The sequence below is a fragment of the Nerophis lumbriciformis genome, linkage group LG04, assembly GCF_033978685.3.
Source record: "Nerophis lumbriciformis linkage group LG04, RoL_Nlum_v2.1, whole genome shotgun sequence".
Lineage (NCBI taxonomy): Eukaryota > Metazoa > Chordata > Actinopteri > Syngnathiformes > Syngnathidae > Nerophis > Nerophis lumbriciformis.
Window position 1 is genome coordinate 62,797,501 of NC_084551.2, and position 18,371 is coordinate 62,815,871.

Sequence of the window (18,371 nt, forward strand, 5' to 3'; positions counted from 1 at the left end):
GAATAGGTTCTTGCCTTGACATTGCCCTCTCCAATAATGCCTCAGATTAAGAGGGAACATTGCAGTTTTGCTCCAGACAAACACTTTCTTTACTGACCTTGTTTTTCTGTTGCTGCGCTCATCCATGAAGCTTAGTGCCAGAATACTTTCTGGACAACTTTCATAAATATTGCTCGGTTTTCAGGAAATAACTGCATTTAAAATACAATCATGAATGCATTATAATAACATTTTGAAGCAATTTCAGGGTGTTTGGTGCCTTTTTAGTAGTTGCATTTCAAGTGGGGCAAACAGGTTTCACTACATGTCTTAAAACAAAGCCTGTTTTGATTGTGTTTGTCCTCAGCAAAGTTGCTAGCCTGAAATAATGTTTATTTTCAATTGTAGACAAAAGTGTAAGACTGTAGCTAATAGGGGTGCAAAAACAATTTTATGATTATTTTTCATCCCAGTTCTACATCGATTCATAATTTCCGAAATTTTGATTAAAAAACAAAACAAAAACTAAAATGTATATTTATGGTAACATTTTTACTCTGCAATCTTTTTTTTAAGGCATACAATTGTTTGTTTTTTTAACTTATGAATAGTTTGATTTGAATTGCAGATTTATTTTTTTTGAACAACTAATTTTTCTACTTGCATACATTTTTTTTTGATACTTGGCAATTATTTTTTAACTGAAGAAAATTGTTTACATACCTGAGAATATTTTTTTGAATTGAATACAATTGTTTTTATATTTGCTACTCATTTCTTAACCGAAGAAAATTGTTTTTTTATACTTGCAAATATTTTTTTAATTGAAGAATAAAAAGTTTTTACACTCCCCAATCATTTTTAATTGAAGAAAATTGTTTATATACTTTTGAATATTTTTTTAATTGAAAAAAAAAAAAAGTTTTTATATTTGCAAATATTTTTTTAATTAAAAAAAAACAAAATCACTTTTTTACGTGGCAAAAATTGTGCTATACTTGCGAAATGTTCCTGGATATGATATTGTTAATAATAAGACATGTAGAACATGAATTAAGTCTTTGTAAATATTGGACTGGGGCAGTATAACTCGGTTGGTAAAGTGGCCCGTGACAGCAACTTGAGGGTTCCAGGTTCGATCCCCGCTTTCGCCATCCTAGTCACTGCCGTTGTGTCCTTGGGCAAAACACTTTACCCACCTGCTCCCAGTGCCACCCACACTGCTTTAAATGTAACTTAGATATTGGCTTTCACTATGTAAAGCACTTTGAGTCACTAGAGAAAAGCGCTATATAAATATAATTTATAATGTTTATTTAAAAGTTGTTGAAAACGTGCTATAGAATTAAAGTTGACTTGACTTGACTTGACATACTTCACTTCACTATGCAAAAACTATGTTTTTTTTCTATAAGATTCAATTAAGAAAATGTTTTTAGGCCATCGTGATGCAACCAGAAGGAGTTTTTGCAACCTGTAACCTGTGTTAAAAAACGTCATTATAACTATTACACCAAGTTATACATTGCCAAAAGCAGTTTGAATCGAGGATGGCGTCACCCCAGGAATCGGATGGAGCTGTTAGGTGCCCAAATATTTACACCCCTAGTAGCTTACTTGTCTATGCTAGTGTTGCTAACTCCTTAATGTTATTGAATGCAATGTATGTTGTATGCAATACATCTATTATGTTAGGCAAGTGCTCTGTTACAGTTTGCATAAAAATAGAATAGAATGCATAAATAAAAAACATACAGTGGTGATCAAAAGTGTACGTACACTTGTAAAGAACATCATGTCATGGCTGTCTTGAGTTTACAATCATTTCTACAACTCTTATTTTTTTGTGATGTAGTGATTGGAGCACATACTTGTTGCTCACAAAAAACATTCATGAAGTTTATGAATTTATTATGGGTCTACTGAAAATGTGAGGGTCAAAAGTATACATACAGCAATGTTAATATTTGCTTACATGTCCCTTGGCAAGTTTACCTGCAATAAGGCGCTTTTGGTAGCCATCCACAAGCTTCTGCTTGACCACTTGACCACCACAATTTTTATTTCATCTGACCACAGAACTTTCCTCCAGAAGGTCTTATCTTTGTCCATGTGATGTCAGATGAAACAAAAATGGAGCTGTTTGGCCACAATACCCAGCAATATGTTTGGAGGAGAAAAGGTGAGGCCTTTAATCCCAGGAACACCATTCCTACCGTCAAGCATGGTGGTGGTAGTATTATGCTCTGGGCCTGTTTTGCTGCCAATGGAAGTGCTGCTTTAAATGGGACAATGAAAAAGGAGGATTAGCTCCAAATTCGTCAGGACAAGCTAAAATCTTGGGTCTTGGGCGCAGTTGGGTGTTCCAACAGGACAATGACCCCAAACACACCTCAAAAGTGGTAAAGGAATGGCTAAATCAGGCTAGAATGAAGGTTTTAGAATGGCCTTCCCAAAGTCCTGACTTAAAGGTGTGGACAATGCTGAAGAAACAAGTCCATGTCAGAAAAGCAACACATTTAGCTGAACTGCAGCAATTTAGTGGTCAAGTGGTCAAGCAGAAGCTTGTGGATGGCTACCAAAAGCGCCTTATTGCAGGTAAACTTGCCAAGGGACATGTAAGCAAATATTAACATTGCTGTATGTATACTTTTGATTTGCTCACATTTTCAGTAGAGCCATAATAAATTCATAAAAGAAGCAAACTTCATGAATGTTTTTTGTGACCAACAAGTATGTGCTCCAATCACTACCGGTACATCACAAAAAAATAAGAGTTGTAGAAATGATTGTAAACTCAAGACAGCCTTGACATGATGTTCTTTACAAGTGTACGTACACTTTTGACCACCACTGTATATGCGCTTGTCTCACATAAGGATTGGAAATGATAGACATTTTTAAAAAGGAAAAAGAAAAAAAACTGCATTTAGTTGAGATAATAATGAGTCATATATTGGAATATGGGATCCATTATTTACATTTGTTTTAACTATTAAATGAACCTAAAATATGAGTTATTTTATCTTTATTGGACACGATGTGTTGTCAAGATTATGAGATGCGATGCAAGTGTAAGTCACTGTCACACTATTGTTCATTTTTAAAATGTTTTTATGTCATTTTTTAAATAAATGGCTGTGATGATAACGTAAATGAGGGATTTGTAATCACTGCTATGTTGGAATGCTTATTAATATTGATACTGTTGTTGACATTATTCATTTTTCTTTGACTACTTTTGGATTGTTTTGTGTCATGTTGGTGTGTGTTACTCTGGTGATTGCTATTCTGAATGTTGCTGGGTCGGGTTTGGTTTTGGTTTTGGATTATTATTGTGTATTATTTTGTTGGACTGATTAATAAAAACTAAAAAATTCAAAATTGATTCTTATAAAAGATCAAAAAAGTAGTGTCAATTGTATTTTTATTATACATTCATATAAAATCAGGATTATTAAGAATTGCGAATCAAATTGATCTTTTTGTACACGCCTACACAAAAGCATATCCATGGCACAGCAAACCTTTTATTGCTGTTAATTGGTTCTGGTCTTGACCGTGGTAAATAAATTCCACAAAGTAGAAATTAATAAATATAAATCGAATATTTTCATAGCTGGAGCATACCTGCCAACTACTCCGGTTTTCCCGTAATTAGTACGGTTTTCATCAACCTATTCCGGGTTACGGTTGCAGTGATAAAAAATACAGTTTTTCATTAATTATTATTATTTTTTTTTTTTTAAAGTTTTATTCACGAAATCGCGTAACAACAATCACAATCGACACTGCTTCCCGTAACTTCCTATCGAGCCATTCCGAATGCCGTGCGCGAGGCTATTTATAGCACCGCTGCCAAGCACGAGGCACCAGTTGCCATTGTTTCCAAACGAGCGAACGATCATGGAATCAGACGGAGAAAAATCGCAAACGAGTCTTAAACCAAAAAGAAAACTGCAGTCATTCCGTGAAGAATATTCAAAAGCCTATCCGGGAATAATTATCCGTTCCAAAAAGGGTGAAAACTACGCGAATTGCACCTTGTGCAGACAAGATTTTTCGATCGGACACGGATGGTGCGATGTAAAAGACCACGTTGGGACAAAAAAACACAAGTCTAATGCCGTTGCTAAATTTGGATTTTAGCCACAAAAAGGTAATGACACCAATGTTATCTATTGGAATTGTTTAGTACTGTTATACTGTTAAAAGTGTTTATACTATTTATGCTTTCAAGTCCAAGTTGAAGAAATCTTGTTAAATGTTGACAGCATAACTACCAAAATACAGAAGTATGTCCTTCATATTTTTGCAGTGCTATTTCTGTTGAAAAGTTAAAATGATTACTTTAGAGATGTGATGTGCCACTTTTCAAGTGTCTGATTGCTTAAATTAATTTTCATTAATTTTTCATATTTTGAATTCTTTTGAAAGACTTACAAAAAAACTACATTTGAATTGTAATTCCATGCTATTGACAGGACTATTAATTTTAATGAAGTTAGCTTACCATGTTTACAGTATGATCATTGTGATAGAAATGTGAATTTTAGGCACAGAATATTTTTTACAATTGAACAAGGCAGTAGATTATACAAGCTTGGACAGAAAGTTAATAATGACACCAATTTTTTTTTTAATGGAATTGTTTAGTACTGTTTTACCATTTGTTTACTGTAAAAAGTGTTTATATTTTCAATTAACAAATTGAAGTCTTGTGAAAGGTTGACAGGATAACTGGCATTAACTGTCAAAATAATTTCAAACTATTGAAGTTAGCTTACAGAATAAACATGTCAATCAACCCATATGATTTTTGCTGTAATATTTTTGTTTTGAAAAGTCACTGTGACTGATAGAAAAGTGATGGTTTTAGCAATATTTTAACCTGTCTGAATGCAATCAATCATTTTGCGTCAGGGGGCGAAGCCTGAACCCCCCACCAGGACTTTGTCCTGGACCTACCGGGGCCTGCGGCCCCTGGACAATGGCTACTAGGTTTTTCTGATTTCAAAAGTTGGCAGGTATGCTGGAGCATAAAAAAATGTTTACAACCTTCTAAATATGCTTTACAACATTAAGAGAGTCCTTTACACTCCTTTAATGCAATATAGTAGCGCTGCCTCAGGCTGAGCCAATCAGTGGCCACGATACTAAAGAGCGCGCTCTGATTGGCTCGGTTTCATTCATAGTCAAAAACTACTGTAGTATACACGTTTAGTTTGTTCGTCAATTTTTATGCTTGAAAATACTTAATTTAGGCCAAAAATATACTTAAAAAAAAATGTTGCGACAGAATGAAGCCGCAAGCGCGATTTGGCGAGGGACGACTATGTGTAACTGTAAATATGCAGTCTCCATATTATATGGTTGAAGAATTACTTGGGAGCAAAATAACGTTTTGCTCAGTAGAAACTAAAATATATTCATTTTGTATTTTCTTACATTTTCTCAAGCGAAGCACACTCAAAACTAATGCATGCAGCATTTCCATGTACAGACAAAATTTGCACTTTGTGAGCTAAAGTGGTTATTAATATACATTATTTAGATGTTTAAATGACTGGAAATAATAACAAATGCAACCTGCGTTAATATACTAGCCTATGTTGCATTCAGGGTCCAATGTTTTGTTTGGTAAAAGCAGATACGCCGTGCATGATAATAAGTTCATTATATTTGTGTCCACTGGCTTGCAGACTGTAGAAGTCAAATCCGCTATGTTGGAATTCTTATTGATATTGATACTGTTGTTGATATTATTCATTTTTCTTTGACTACTTTTGGATTGTTTTGTGTCATATTTCATAGAAACATGTAAAATTCCATTCTGTTTTTTAAGGCAGTCTGTCAAAACATTTTTAGCGATCAATCAGACATTATTGTGAGGTTTTGGTATTATTGTTCCTAAAAATAGATATACCGGCCCCCAGACACATTTTTTTTCTCTAAATTTGGCCCCCCCAGTCAAAATAATTGCCCAGCCCTGTCCTAGTAGAAGATTGTAGAAACTTCAATGTACAAAACTTGGGGTGTGACTCTTTGGCCACCAAACGATTCCATCCGATGACGATTCATGGGATGGCATTTTCATTCTGAATCGATTCAAACCGAGTCTTGCAATGTATTATTTGGTATAATAATTATAATGTCACCCGTTTTGAAAACGTTTCAGGTTAGAAAAATCCCTTTCTAGTTGCATGGAGTTAGCCTAAATACATTTTTTTAATTGATATCAGTAGAAAAAACTGCATTTAGTTGATATAATAATGAGTCATATATTGGAATATGGGATCCATTATTTACATTTGTTTTAACTATTAAATGAACCTAAAATATGAGTTATTTTATCTTTATTGGACAAGATGTGTTGTCAAGATTATGAGATGCGATGCAAGTGTAAGTCACTGTCACACTATTGTTCATTTTTTAAATGTTTTTGTGTCATTTTTTTAATAAATGGCTGTGATGATCACGTAAATGAGGGATTTGTAATCATTGCTATGTTGGAATGCTTATTAATATTGATACTGTTGTCGACATTATTCATTTTTCTTTGACTACTTTTGGATTGTTTTGTGTCATGTTGGTGTGTGTTACTCTGGTGATTGCTATTCTGAATGTTGCGGGTTTGGTTTTGGAATTGGATTGCATTATTATGGTATTGCTGTGTATTAGAGATGCGCGGATAGGCAATTATTTCATCCGCAACCGCATCAGAAAGTCGTCAACCATTCGCCATCCACCCGATGTAACATTTGATCAGAACCGCACCCGCCCGCACCCGCCCGTTGTTATATATCTAATATAGACGATGCAAGGCATTAGTGAGGTTATAAAGCTTTTGCCTGTTAAAGAAAGGAGACTGATCCAATGCAGCACAGACATTCGCGTGCCACGCTGTCACGACCCAGACGCACACCAGTGCGCAATCATATGGGAGCCGCGCTGAGCGCACCTCCAAGCGCGTCTCGCTGCCGGCGACGGCCGGGTATGGGCCCCCGACGCTCCAGCGCCATCTATTTTCAGGGCTAGTTGATTCGGCAGGTGGGTTGTTACACACTCCTTAGCGGGTTTCGACTTCCATGGCCACCGTCCTGCTGTCTATATCAACCAGGGTGAGCCCCACCCCTTTCGTGAGCGCACTGCGCGCGGAGTGACCCCTGTTACGCGCCCCCGGCAACAGGGGTGGCGGGCAGGTAAGTTGCGCGGGCGGAGCGCGCGGAGTGACCCCTGTTACGAGCCCCCGGCCACGGGGGTGGCGGGCAGGTAAGCTGCTTACCTGCTGCGCGTGACGCCGGCCGCGGCGAAGGCGGACGAGGCGGGGTGTCGGTGCGGTGGTGACCCTGGACGTGCGTCGGGCCCTTCTCGTAGATCGCCTCAGCTACGGCTCCCGGTGGGGCCCTCTCGGGGGAAGGGGCCTCGGTCCCGGACCCCGGCGAGGCGTCCCTTCTCCGCTCCGTAAAAGTGTCCATCTCTTTTTTCTTTTTTTTCTTCTGTTGTGGCATATGCAGCAGGTGCCTGCTCGTTTTTCGTATGTGGGTAACAACATTTAACTATGTATATATATTTCCCAATTGGTTTAACTGCCACCCGCCTGAATCTATTTAAAATCTAATTTTTTTTTATTTCAACCGCCCGACCCGACCCAACCCGCGGATAAAATCTAATTTTTTTAAATTTCATCCGCCCGATCCGCGGAAAATCCGCGGACTCCGCGGTTGTGCCCGCAAACCACGCATCTCTACTGTATATTGTTTTGTTGGATTGATTAATATAAAAAAAAAAAAAAAAAAAAAAGGGCAGTTCCCCTTTAAGAGAACAGGTGAGTCAGTGACAGGTTTATGTATCGTCGGCAGACCGGAAGTTGAGCTCATTAGCCAGCAAACAGATGTTGAGCATGACTTTATCTTTGTGTCAAAATGTCCGGGAAGACAACAAATGCGGGTAAGTTAAAACAACAAATGTGGGTAAGTTAAGACAACAAATTATACGACATAATCAAGCTAGTTCGGCTTTGTTTTGATCACGTGTACCCGGAAGTGTACGTGTTGTATCTTATGGTCATTTGAAATGTAGACGCCATTACAGAGGTTACTTTGCCTATTAAACGTCCACTTTTATCCTTTAAAGTCTTGCCTGGCGACATGAGACAACTTCTTGAACGTCCACTTTTATCCCCAGGAAGTGTTGACTGGCGACATGAGACAACTTGTGTCCTTCTTCATCGGCCTTTCTGCAGGTACGAGAGACTCAACACAAACACCTTTTGCCCTCAGAAGTACGTTTCTTGTCGAGGGCTGAGGAAGGAGAGACGGACGGTGTTATTCCCAACATGTCCGCCTACAAAAACAACAATTCCATGCGCGTAGTTTCCTCCTTTGTAGCGTTTGTCTTCCCTCTTTAAACCAGCTTTACCGCATTCCCACTGTGACGCCTTCAAAGACTCCTCTCGGGCTCGGACATTTAAGTATTCACAATAACTGCCTGAGCGGTCATTTGTCTCTTATTTACTTACATCAACACTTCGACGATTTTAAACCTAAATTTCAGTCGAGGTTGTGTAACCAAGGCTTTATATATGTCGCATATACTGTATACAACTACAAAATAACAAACACGGAGGCTCCAGTTTTACACGAGGAACACTTTATTTCGTATTCAAAACTCCGCTCCACCACAACGTGTCACCACTTCCGCTTAGCGCCTTCAAAATAAGAGTTCAATGCATATACTGTATAACGGCTTATAACAGGAACTTAACATCACAAAGAAGCAAGTCCCAAAAAAATAGGTTACAGTTTTAATTTGTGGATTTGACTTTTACAGTCTGCAAGCCAGTGGACACAAATATAATGAACTTATTGTCACGCACGTTTAGGCGTGTCTGCTTTTACCGAACAAAACATTGGACCCTGAATGCAACACAGGCTAGTATATTAACGCAGGTTGCATTTGTTATTATTTCCAGTCATTTAAACATCTAAACAGAGGTGGGTAGTAACGCGCTACATTTACTCCGTTACATCTACTTGAGTAACTTTTGGGATAAATTGTACTTCTAAGAGTAGTTTTAATGCAACTTACTTTTACTTTTACTTGAGTATATTTATAGAGAAGAAACGCTACTTTTACTCCGCTACTTTTATCTACATTCAGCTCGCTACTCGCTACTAATTTTTATCGATCTGTTAATGCACGCTTTGTTTGTTTTGGTCTGTCAGACAGACCTTCATAGTGCCTGCGTTACTGGTGACGTTTCACTCCGTTCCACCAATAAAATGCAGTCACTAGTGACGTTTGACTCCGTTCCACCAATCAGATGCAGTCACTGGTGACGTTGGACCAATCAAACAGAGCCAGGCGGTCACATGACCTGACTTAAACAAGTTGAAAAACTTATTGGGGTGTTACCATTTAGTGGTCAATTGTACGGAATATGTACTGTACTGTGCAATCTACTAATACAAGTTTCAATCAATCAAAAGTGTGAAGGAAAAAAGACACTTTTTTATTTCAAACGTACATCCCGTCAAAAGCCTAAAGACTGACTGCACAGTTCCTGTCTTCACAATAAAAGTGCCGCTCCATCGCGTCTGCGCTTTCAAAATAAGAGTCTCCGAAAGCCAGCGCAAACAAGCTAGCGAGCTACGGAATTTGCCGCCAATGTATTTCTTGTAAAGTGTGTGAAAACGAATATGGAAGCTGGACAAATAAGATACCAAAAACCAACCACTTTCATGTGGTATTAGAGAGAAAGGAGGAACTTTTTTTCTCCTGCATTTGAAAATGTGGACGTTAAGCACTGCTGTCTGATTCCAATCAATGCAAGTCATCAGAATCAGGTAATACACCAACTTATATTCTTGTCAACATGAAAGAAAGGAATCTATATGTGTTAAACATGCATGTATATTCATTAAAACACCTTTAACATGTAAACAAAAACGGCAAAATAAATAAATATAAATGATATACTGTATATATTAATGTATTTGTGTATATATATATATATATATATATATATATATATATATATATATATATATATGATATGTGTGTGTATGTTACTCATCAGTTACTCAGTACTTGAGTAGTTTTTTCACAACATACTTTTTACTTTTACTCAAGTAAATATTTGGGTGACTACTCCTTACTTTTACTTGAGTAATAAATCTCTAAAGTAACAGTACTCTTACTTGAGTACAATTTCTGGCTACTCTACCCACCTCTGCATCTAAATAATATATATTAATAATAACTTTAGCTCACAAAGTGCAATTTTTGTCTGTACATGGAAATGCTGCATGCATTAGTTTTGAGTGTGCTTCGCTTGAGAAAATTTAAGAAAATTCATCAAAATTAATATATTTTAGTTTCTACTGAGCAAAACGTTATTTTGCTCCCAAGTAATTCTTCAACCATATAATATTAAGACTGCATATTTACAGTTACACATAGTCGTCCCTCGCCAAATCGCGCTTGCGGCTTCATTCTGTCGCAACATTTTTTTAAAGTATTTTTTTGGCCTAAATTAAGTATTTTCAAGCATAAAAATTGACGGATAAACTAAACGTGTATACTACAGTAGTTTTTGACGATGAATGAGACCGAGCCAATCAGAGCGCGCTCTTTAGTATCGTGGCCACTGATTGGCTCAGCCTGAGGCAGCGCTACTATATTGCATTAAAGGAGTGTAAAGGACTCTCTTAATGTTTTAAAGCATATTGAGAAGGTCGTAAACATTTTTTTATTCTCCAGCTATGAAAATATTCGATTTATATTTATTATTTTCTACTTTGTGGAATTTATTTACCACGGTCAAGAGCAGAACCAATTAACAGCAATAAAAGAAGGTTTGCTGTGCCATGGATATGGTTTTGTGTAGGCGTGTACAAAAAGATCAATTTGATTCACAATTCTTAATAATCCCGATTTTATATGAATTTATAATTTAAAAATAAATAAATAAATAAATGAATTGACACTACTTTTTTGATTTTTTATAAGAATCCATTTTTTTTTTTTTTTAATTAATCAGTCCAACAAAATAATACACAATAATAATACAATTCCATAACCAACGTTCAGAATAGCAATCACCAGAGTAACACACACCAACATGACACAAAACAATCCAAAAGTAGTCAAAGAAAAATGAATAATGTCAACAACAGTATCAATATTAATAAGCATTCCAACATAGCAATGATTACAAATCCCTCATTTACGTTATCGTCACAGCCATTTATTAAAAAAATGACACAAAAACATTTAAAAAATGAACAATAGTGTGACAGTGACTTACACTTGCATCGCATCTCATAATCTTGACAACACATCTTGTCCAATAAAGATAAAATAAGTCATATTTTAGGTTCATTTAATAGTTAAAACATATATGGATCCCATATTCCAATATATGACTCATTATTATATCAACTAAATGCAGTTTTTTCTACTGATATCAATTAAAAAAATGTATTTAGGCTAACTCCATGCAACTAGAAAGGGATTTTTCTAACCTGAAACGTTTTCAAAACGGGTGACATTATAATTATTATACCAAATAATACATTGCAAGACTCGGTTTGAATCGATTCAGAATGAAAATGCCATCCCATGAATCGTCATCGGATGGAGTCGTTTGGTGGCCAAAGAGTCACATCCCAAGTTTTGTACATTGAAGTTTCTACAATCTTCTACTAGGACAGGGCTGGGCAATTATTTTGACCGGGGGGCCAAATTTAGAGAAAAAAATGTGTCTGGGGGCCGGTATATCTATTTTTAGGAACAATAATACCAAAACCTCACAATAATGTCTGATTGATCGCTAAAAATGTTTTGACAGACTGCACTCTTAGAAATAAGGGTTCTAAAAGGGTTCTTCTACAAGGGCTGAGGTTCTAACTGGAACCATTTGCTTCTGAAAAACCCTTTCCCGAAGAAAGGGTTTTTCAAGGGTTCTTGGTAACGCTAATGGTTCCAGTAAGAACCATTTTGATCCAGAGAACCCTTTAAAACCCCTTTTCTGAATAATTGGTTTTAAAAGGGTTCTCACTAACACTAAGGGTTCCAGTAAGAACAATTTTGATCCAGAGAACCGTTTTTGGAAGAAAGAGTTCTTCAGGGATTGTTGAAAGCATGGGTAAGATCCTGTGTCACCAGGGACATACTTCCTGATAACATTTGCCAATAATGGTGCCTATCTTTAAATAAATGTTTTTCTCATTAAAATGTTTTGAATGTTTGTTCAATGTCAACATGATAAATGACCACAATATAATATGAACTAAACTGATCTGTAGAATACAATATGGTTCTTTATAGAACCCTCAGAAGACAAGACGGTTATCGGTGAAAACCTTTGAAAAGGGATGTTTTTAGAACCCCCTGTGTCAGATCTAGATGAAACCCTTGAAACATGAAAGAGTTCTTTGTGGAACTCCCTGTGTGAGTTCTAGATGAAACCCTTGAAACATGAAAGGGTTCTTAGTGGAACTCCCTGCATAGGTTCTAGATGAAACCCTTGACAAACGAAAGGGTTCTTAGTGGAACTCCCTGTGTGGGTTCTAGATGAAACCCTTGAAATACGAAAGGGTTCTTAGTGGAACTCCCTGCGTGGGTTCTAGATGAAAGTCTTGAAATACAAAAGGGTTCTTAGTGGAACTCCCTGTGTGGGTTCTAGATGAAACCCTTGAAATACGAAAGGGTTCTTAGTGGAACTCCCTGCGTGGGTTCTTTGTAGAACCTCTCATGGGGGGTTCTGGGTGGAACCTTACACACACAGTTCTAGGTAGAACCCTCCAAAAGGGTTCCAGGTGGAACCTTTATAAAAAGGTTCTACCTGGAGCCAAAAAGGGTTCTCCTATGAGGACGAGCCGAAGAACCATATATGGTTCTACTTAGCACTTTTATTTCTAAGAGTGTGCCTTAAAAAACAGAATGGAATTTTACATGTTTCTATGATGGATAAAACACTGAATATTGACAACATAAGAACGTCACACCCCCTCTCCATCCACATATTTTACAATCAAGCAAAACGCGACAAACAGCGAAATATGAACGGACGTATGAAAGATTTGAATCCTTGTGTCTGCAAATGAGCAACTAATGTAGTTACATTTTTACATTACGCACATAAAAAAGTTGCCACCCAGCTTTTCCATTGGAACATTCTTTTTATGTCCAAAGTCTTGACATTAAATATGTTGAAATGTTTCAGTTCATGTGTGTTAAGAGGCAGCATGCTTAGGTCGCAATGACCGTATAGGTCAAAGGTGTCCAAAGTGCGGCCCGGCGGCTATTCGAGGCCCACAGATTATGTTTACAGCCCTTCCTAAAGATAATATAAAAAAACAAAGTGAATTAAAGCTGCAAGCAGCATTGGTCGGGCCCGCGTATTTGGCAGGTGCTAGTCCTAAGTGTCCCAATACTTTTGTCAAGTTTTAGTCCCAAGTGTCCCAAAACTTTTGTCAAGTTTTAGTCCCAAGTATCCCAATACTTTTGTCCAGTTTTCGGCCTAAATGTCCCAATACTTTTGTCCAGTGGTAGTCATAAGTGTCCCAATACTTTTGTCTACTTTTAGTCCGAAGTGTCCCAATACTTTTGTGTAGTGTACCTACCTTGTCTGCATTGTGTGGGCACGCTGGTGCTTCCTGCTTTTAAGCAGCCATCTTGAGAAAACACCAGCGCAGCAGCATCAGCGCAGCAGCATCAGCGCAGCGGTTCTTTGAAGGCTCATAAAATCAAAACCGGAGCAGTTAGAAAAAATATTTCGATAACTTTTATTTGGAAGGGTTCAATCTCTCTCCTGTGTTAGTTTGAAGCCGAAACGACAAACGCGCTCAGAGGAGATAATGTTTGAAGAGAAGTGACCGGTTTATAAAAAAATGTTGTTTTGAAGGGGAAATTGCAAATTTCCTGTTGATTTTTGCTGAGGGTTGTCAATCTATGAAATGTAGGTCTACGTGAGACCTACGAAGAGGTTTTTGTTTCATGTCTCTCCGACCTTCCCAGTGGGAGTTACAGGCAGTTTTGTCATTTTTTTCTTCCGAGGAGCAGTTTTTTCTCCGTTTTATTCAAAAATTGCTCTAGAGCGCAATTTTTAAATTTGGGGTTAGGTTTTTTTATTAGATCACAATTTTTGCCAGTCCTGATGTGTGCGTTCAGTTTGGTGAGTTTTGAAGCATGTTAAGGGGGTCAAATTACAGCTCAAAGAGGCAAAAGTGACCGTTTTTAGTACTTTTTTGTCTTGAAGGGGGAATTGCCAACTTCCTGTTGATTTTAGCCCGAGAATGTACTATTATGAAAGCTAGGTCTGAGCCAGACCTACATAGAGGTTTTTGTTTCATGTCTCTCCGACCTTCCTAGTGGGAGTTACAGGCAGTCTAGTTTTTTTTTCCCCTAGGGGGCGCTAGAGCGCACTTTTGAGTTTTGGGGTTCGGTTTTTTAAAAAAAAGGCAATTTTCGCAGGTCCTGATGTGTGGGTCAAATATGGTGAGTTTTGAAGCATGTTAAGTGGGTCAAATTACAGTTTAAAGTGGTGGCGGAAGAATAAAGAATAAATAATAATAAAACCTTACAAATACAATAGGTCCTTATGTCCCATTGTATAAGGACTCCCGAAGTTAGAAAAAATATTTCGATAACTTTTATTTGGAAGGGTTCAATCTCTCTCCTGTGTTAGTTTGAAGCCGAAACGACAAACGCGCTCAGAGGAGATAATGTTTGAAGAGAAGTGACCGGTTTATAAAAAAATGTTGTTTTGAAGGGGAAATTGCAAATTTCCTGTTGATTTTTGCTGAGGGTTGTCAATCTATGAAATGTAGGTCTACGTGAGACCTACGAAGAGGTTTTTTTTTAATGTCTCTCCGACCTTCCCAGTGGGAGTTACAGGCAGTTTTGTCATTTTTTTCTCCCGAGGAGCAGTTTTTTCTCCGTTTTATTCAAAAATTGCTCTAGAGCGCAATTTTTAAATTTGGGGTTAGGTTTTTTTATTAGATCACAATTTTTGCCAGTCCTGATGTGTGCGTTCAGTTTGGTGAGTTTTGAAGCATGTTAAGGGGTCAAATTACAGCTCAAAGAGGCAAAAGTGACCGTTTTTAGTACTTTTTTGTCTTGAAGGGGGAATTGCCAACTTCCTGTTGATTTTAGCCCGAGAATGTACTATTATGAAAGCTAGGTCTGAGCCAGACCTACATAGAGGTTTTTGTTTCATGTCTCTCCGACCTTCCTAGTGGGAGTTACAGGCAGTCTAGTTTTTTTTTTTCCTAGGGGGCGCTAGAGCGCACTTTTGAGTTTTGGGGTTCGGTTTTTAAAAAAAAAAAGGCAATTTTCGCAGGTCCTGATGTGTGGGTCAAATATGGTGAGTTTTGAAGCATGTTAAGTGGGTCAAATTACAGTTTAAAGTGGTGGCGGAAGAATAAAGAATAATAAAACCTTACAAATACAATAGGTCCTTATGTCCCATTGCATAAGGACTCCCGAAGGGAGTCCTTATACAATGGGCCATGCGGGCCCTAATTAAATAGCAAAAAAAGTTTAAATGTAACGAGAAAAAGTTGCAATGTTGACTCTAATGACAAAAAATTGTTTTCTTTTTTAGCTGTTATTACTCAAAAAAAAAATAATGAATCAAAATTAATGTTATGAATTATTGACCTATTTAAGGCTCCATTTACTTCTCCTCAAAAATTCCACTTTGAAATATTTGTTGAAAGAAAATATTGCAAACTTTGTGTTTGCCACATAAAAAAAAAAGTTCTCTTTGGAAAAAAAAAAGGCATAAAATAAACACACACAAAAAAAATCCATGAGAAAAAAAGTAAAGACTTATAATCGATAGATTTGAAGTTCATCAAGAGCAGGCCTGGGCAATTATTTTGACTGGGGGGCCAAATTTAGAGACATTTTTTTCATATGTATATCTATTTTTAAGAACACTAATACAAAACCTCACAATAACGTCTGATTGAATGCTAAAAACGTTTTGACAGACCGCCTTAAAAAACGGAATGGAATTTTACATTTTTCTTTGAAGGATAAAACACTGAATATTGACAACATATGAACGTCACACCCCCTCTCCATCCGCATATTTTACAATCAAGCAAAACGCGACAAAAAATGCGACAAACAGCGAAATATGAACGTAAAGGGTAAAAAATAAACCCACCTACAATCTGATATATGTGATCTACCACTAAGCTTTAGAACTTTGTAGTGAAAATCTCCTTCCACGTCTGTCCCTGACACCCACATTTCACACTCTGGAAACACTCTGTGGAAACACTCCCCACCCACACTGCTTGGTGCCTCGTCTGACCTGCTGTCACTTACATTACCATAGTAACTAGTTATATTACCATAGTAACTAATTAGAGGACCATAGTAACTAATTAGAGGACCATAGTAACTAATTCTATGGACTGGGCTCTCACAATATTATGTCAGACCCACTTGACATCCATTGCTTTCGGTCTCCCCTAGAGGGGGGGGGTCACCCACATATGCAGTCCTCTCCAAGGTTTCTCATAGTCATTCACATCGACGTCCCACTGGGGTGAGTTTTTCCTTGCCCTTATGTGGGCTCTGTACCGAGGATGTCGTTGTGGCTTGTGCAGCCCTTTGAGACACTTGTGATTTAGGGCTATATAAATAAACATTGATTGATTGATTGATTTAATTAGAGGACCATAGTAACTCATTAGATGACCATATAACTAATTAGATGACCATAGTAACTCATTAGAGGACCATAGTAACTATTTAGATGACCATAGTAACTAATTAGATGACCATATAACTAATTAGAGGACCATAGTAACTAATTAGATGACCATATAACTAATTAGATGACCATAGTAACTAATTAGAGGACCATAGTAACTAATTAGTTGACCATAGTAACTAATTAGATGACCGTATAACTAATTCGATGACCATAGTAACTAATTAGAGGACCATGTATAACTAATTAGATGATCATATAACTAATTAGATGACCATAGTAACTAATTAGAGGACCATAGTAACTAATTAGAGGACCATAGTAACTATTTAGATGACCATAGTAACTAATTAGATGACCATATAACTAATTAGAGGACCATAGTAACTAATTAGATGACCATAGTAACTAATTAGAGGACCATAGTAACTAATTAGTTGACCATAGTAACTAATTAGATGACTGTATAACTAATTAGATGACCATAGTAACTAATTAGATGACCATAGTAACTAATTAGACGACCATATAACTAATTAGAGGACCATAGTAACTAATTAGAGGACCATAGTAACTAATTAGATGACCATAGTAACTAGTATATCATGCAAAAGCGCAGACTCCAAGCATGTAAAGACTTAGTACAGTTGAAGACTTACGGTCATTAGAGAACATGAGTACACATCATAATGGCAGCTACACTTTACATCTTAAAGATGTAAAAATATTATTTGGGAATGTCCGGCGGGCCAGATTGAAAAGCTTAAGGGGCCGCATGTGGCCCCCGGGCCTTCATTTGCCCAGACCTGTACTAGGATGATAAATACTTGTGATACTTACTGTATGTACATAAGTATACACTTATACTGTGTACTTACAGCATGATAGTTGTTGTATAAAATGCATTTTATTGATCTAGTACGGGGGTCGGCAACCTGCATGCGACTCTTTAGCGCCGCCCTAGTGGCTCACTGGAGCTTTTTCAAAAATGTATGAAAATGGAAAAGATGGTGGAAAAAAAATATAATTTTTGTTTTAATATTGTTCCTGTAAGAGAGCAAACATGACACAAACCTTCCTAATTGTTAGAAATGCACTGTTTATATCAAACAAGAGTATTTCTATCAATCAATCAATGTTTATTTCTATAGCCCTAAATCACAAGTGTCTCAAAGGGCTGCACAAGCCACAACGGGCGCCGTTTTGTCCTACTCATTTCGGCGGTCCTTGAACGCACCGTATTTTGTTTACATCAGGGGTGCTCACACTTTTTCTGCAGGCGAGCTACTTTTCAATTGATCAAGTCGTGGGGATCTACCTCATTCATATATATCATTTATATTTACTTATTTATGAAATATATGTTTTTGTTTACAAGTTAAAGGTGTTTAATGATAATACAAGCATGTTTAATACATATAGTTAATAAGTTAAAGGTGTTTAAAGATAATGCAAGCATGTTTAACACATAGTTAATATTGTTAACAAGTTAAAGATGCTTAATGATAATGCAAGCATGTTTAATACATATAGTTAATAAGTTAAAGGTGTTTAAAGATAATGCAAGCATGTTTAACACATAGTTAATATTGTTAACAAGTTAAAGATGCTTAATGATAATGCAAGCATGTTTAACATATATAGTTAATATTGT

At 37.0% G+C, this 18,371-nt stretch overlaps 1 protein-coding gene across 4 annotated transcripts in view; it reads left to right on the forward strand.

The window, feature by feature from the left end:
* The window catches only part of LOC133605425 (uncharacterized), a 59,463-nt gene that overhangs the window by 14,165 nt on the left and 26,927 nt on the right, over window positions 1-18,371 (forward strand). Inside the window, exons 1-2 of one of the 4 annotated variants that reach the window (XM_061958741.2) lie at window positions 7,849-7,929; window positions 8,167-8,224. The exons of 1 other annotated variant lie outside the window; for it this stretch is intronic. In XM_061958741.2, the coding sequence (XP_061814725.2) occupies window positions 7,924-7,929; window positions 8,167-8,224 (64 nt within the window). In that variant the 5' untranslated portion in view covers window positions 7,849-7,923. Of the gene's footprint in view, window positions 1-7,848; window positions 7,930-8,115; window positions 8,225-18,371 lie in introns of those variants that run through there. 2 more of the 4 variants (XM_061958742.2, XM_061958740.2) reach the window with 2 other exon arrangements.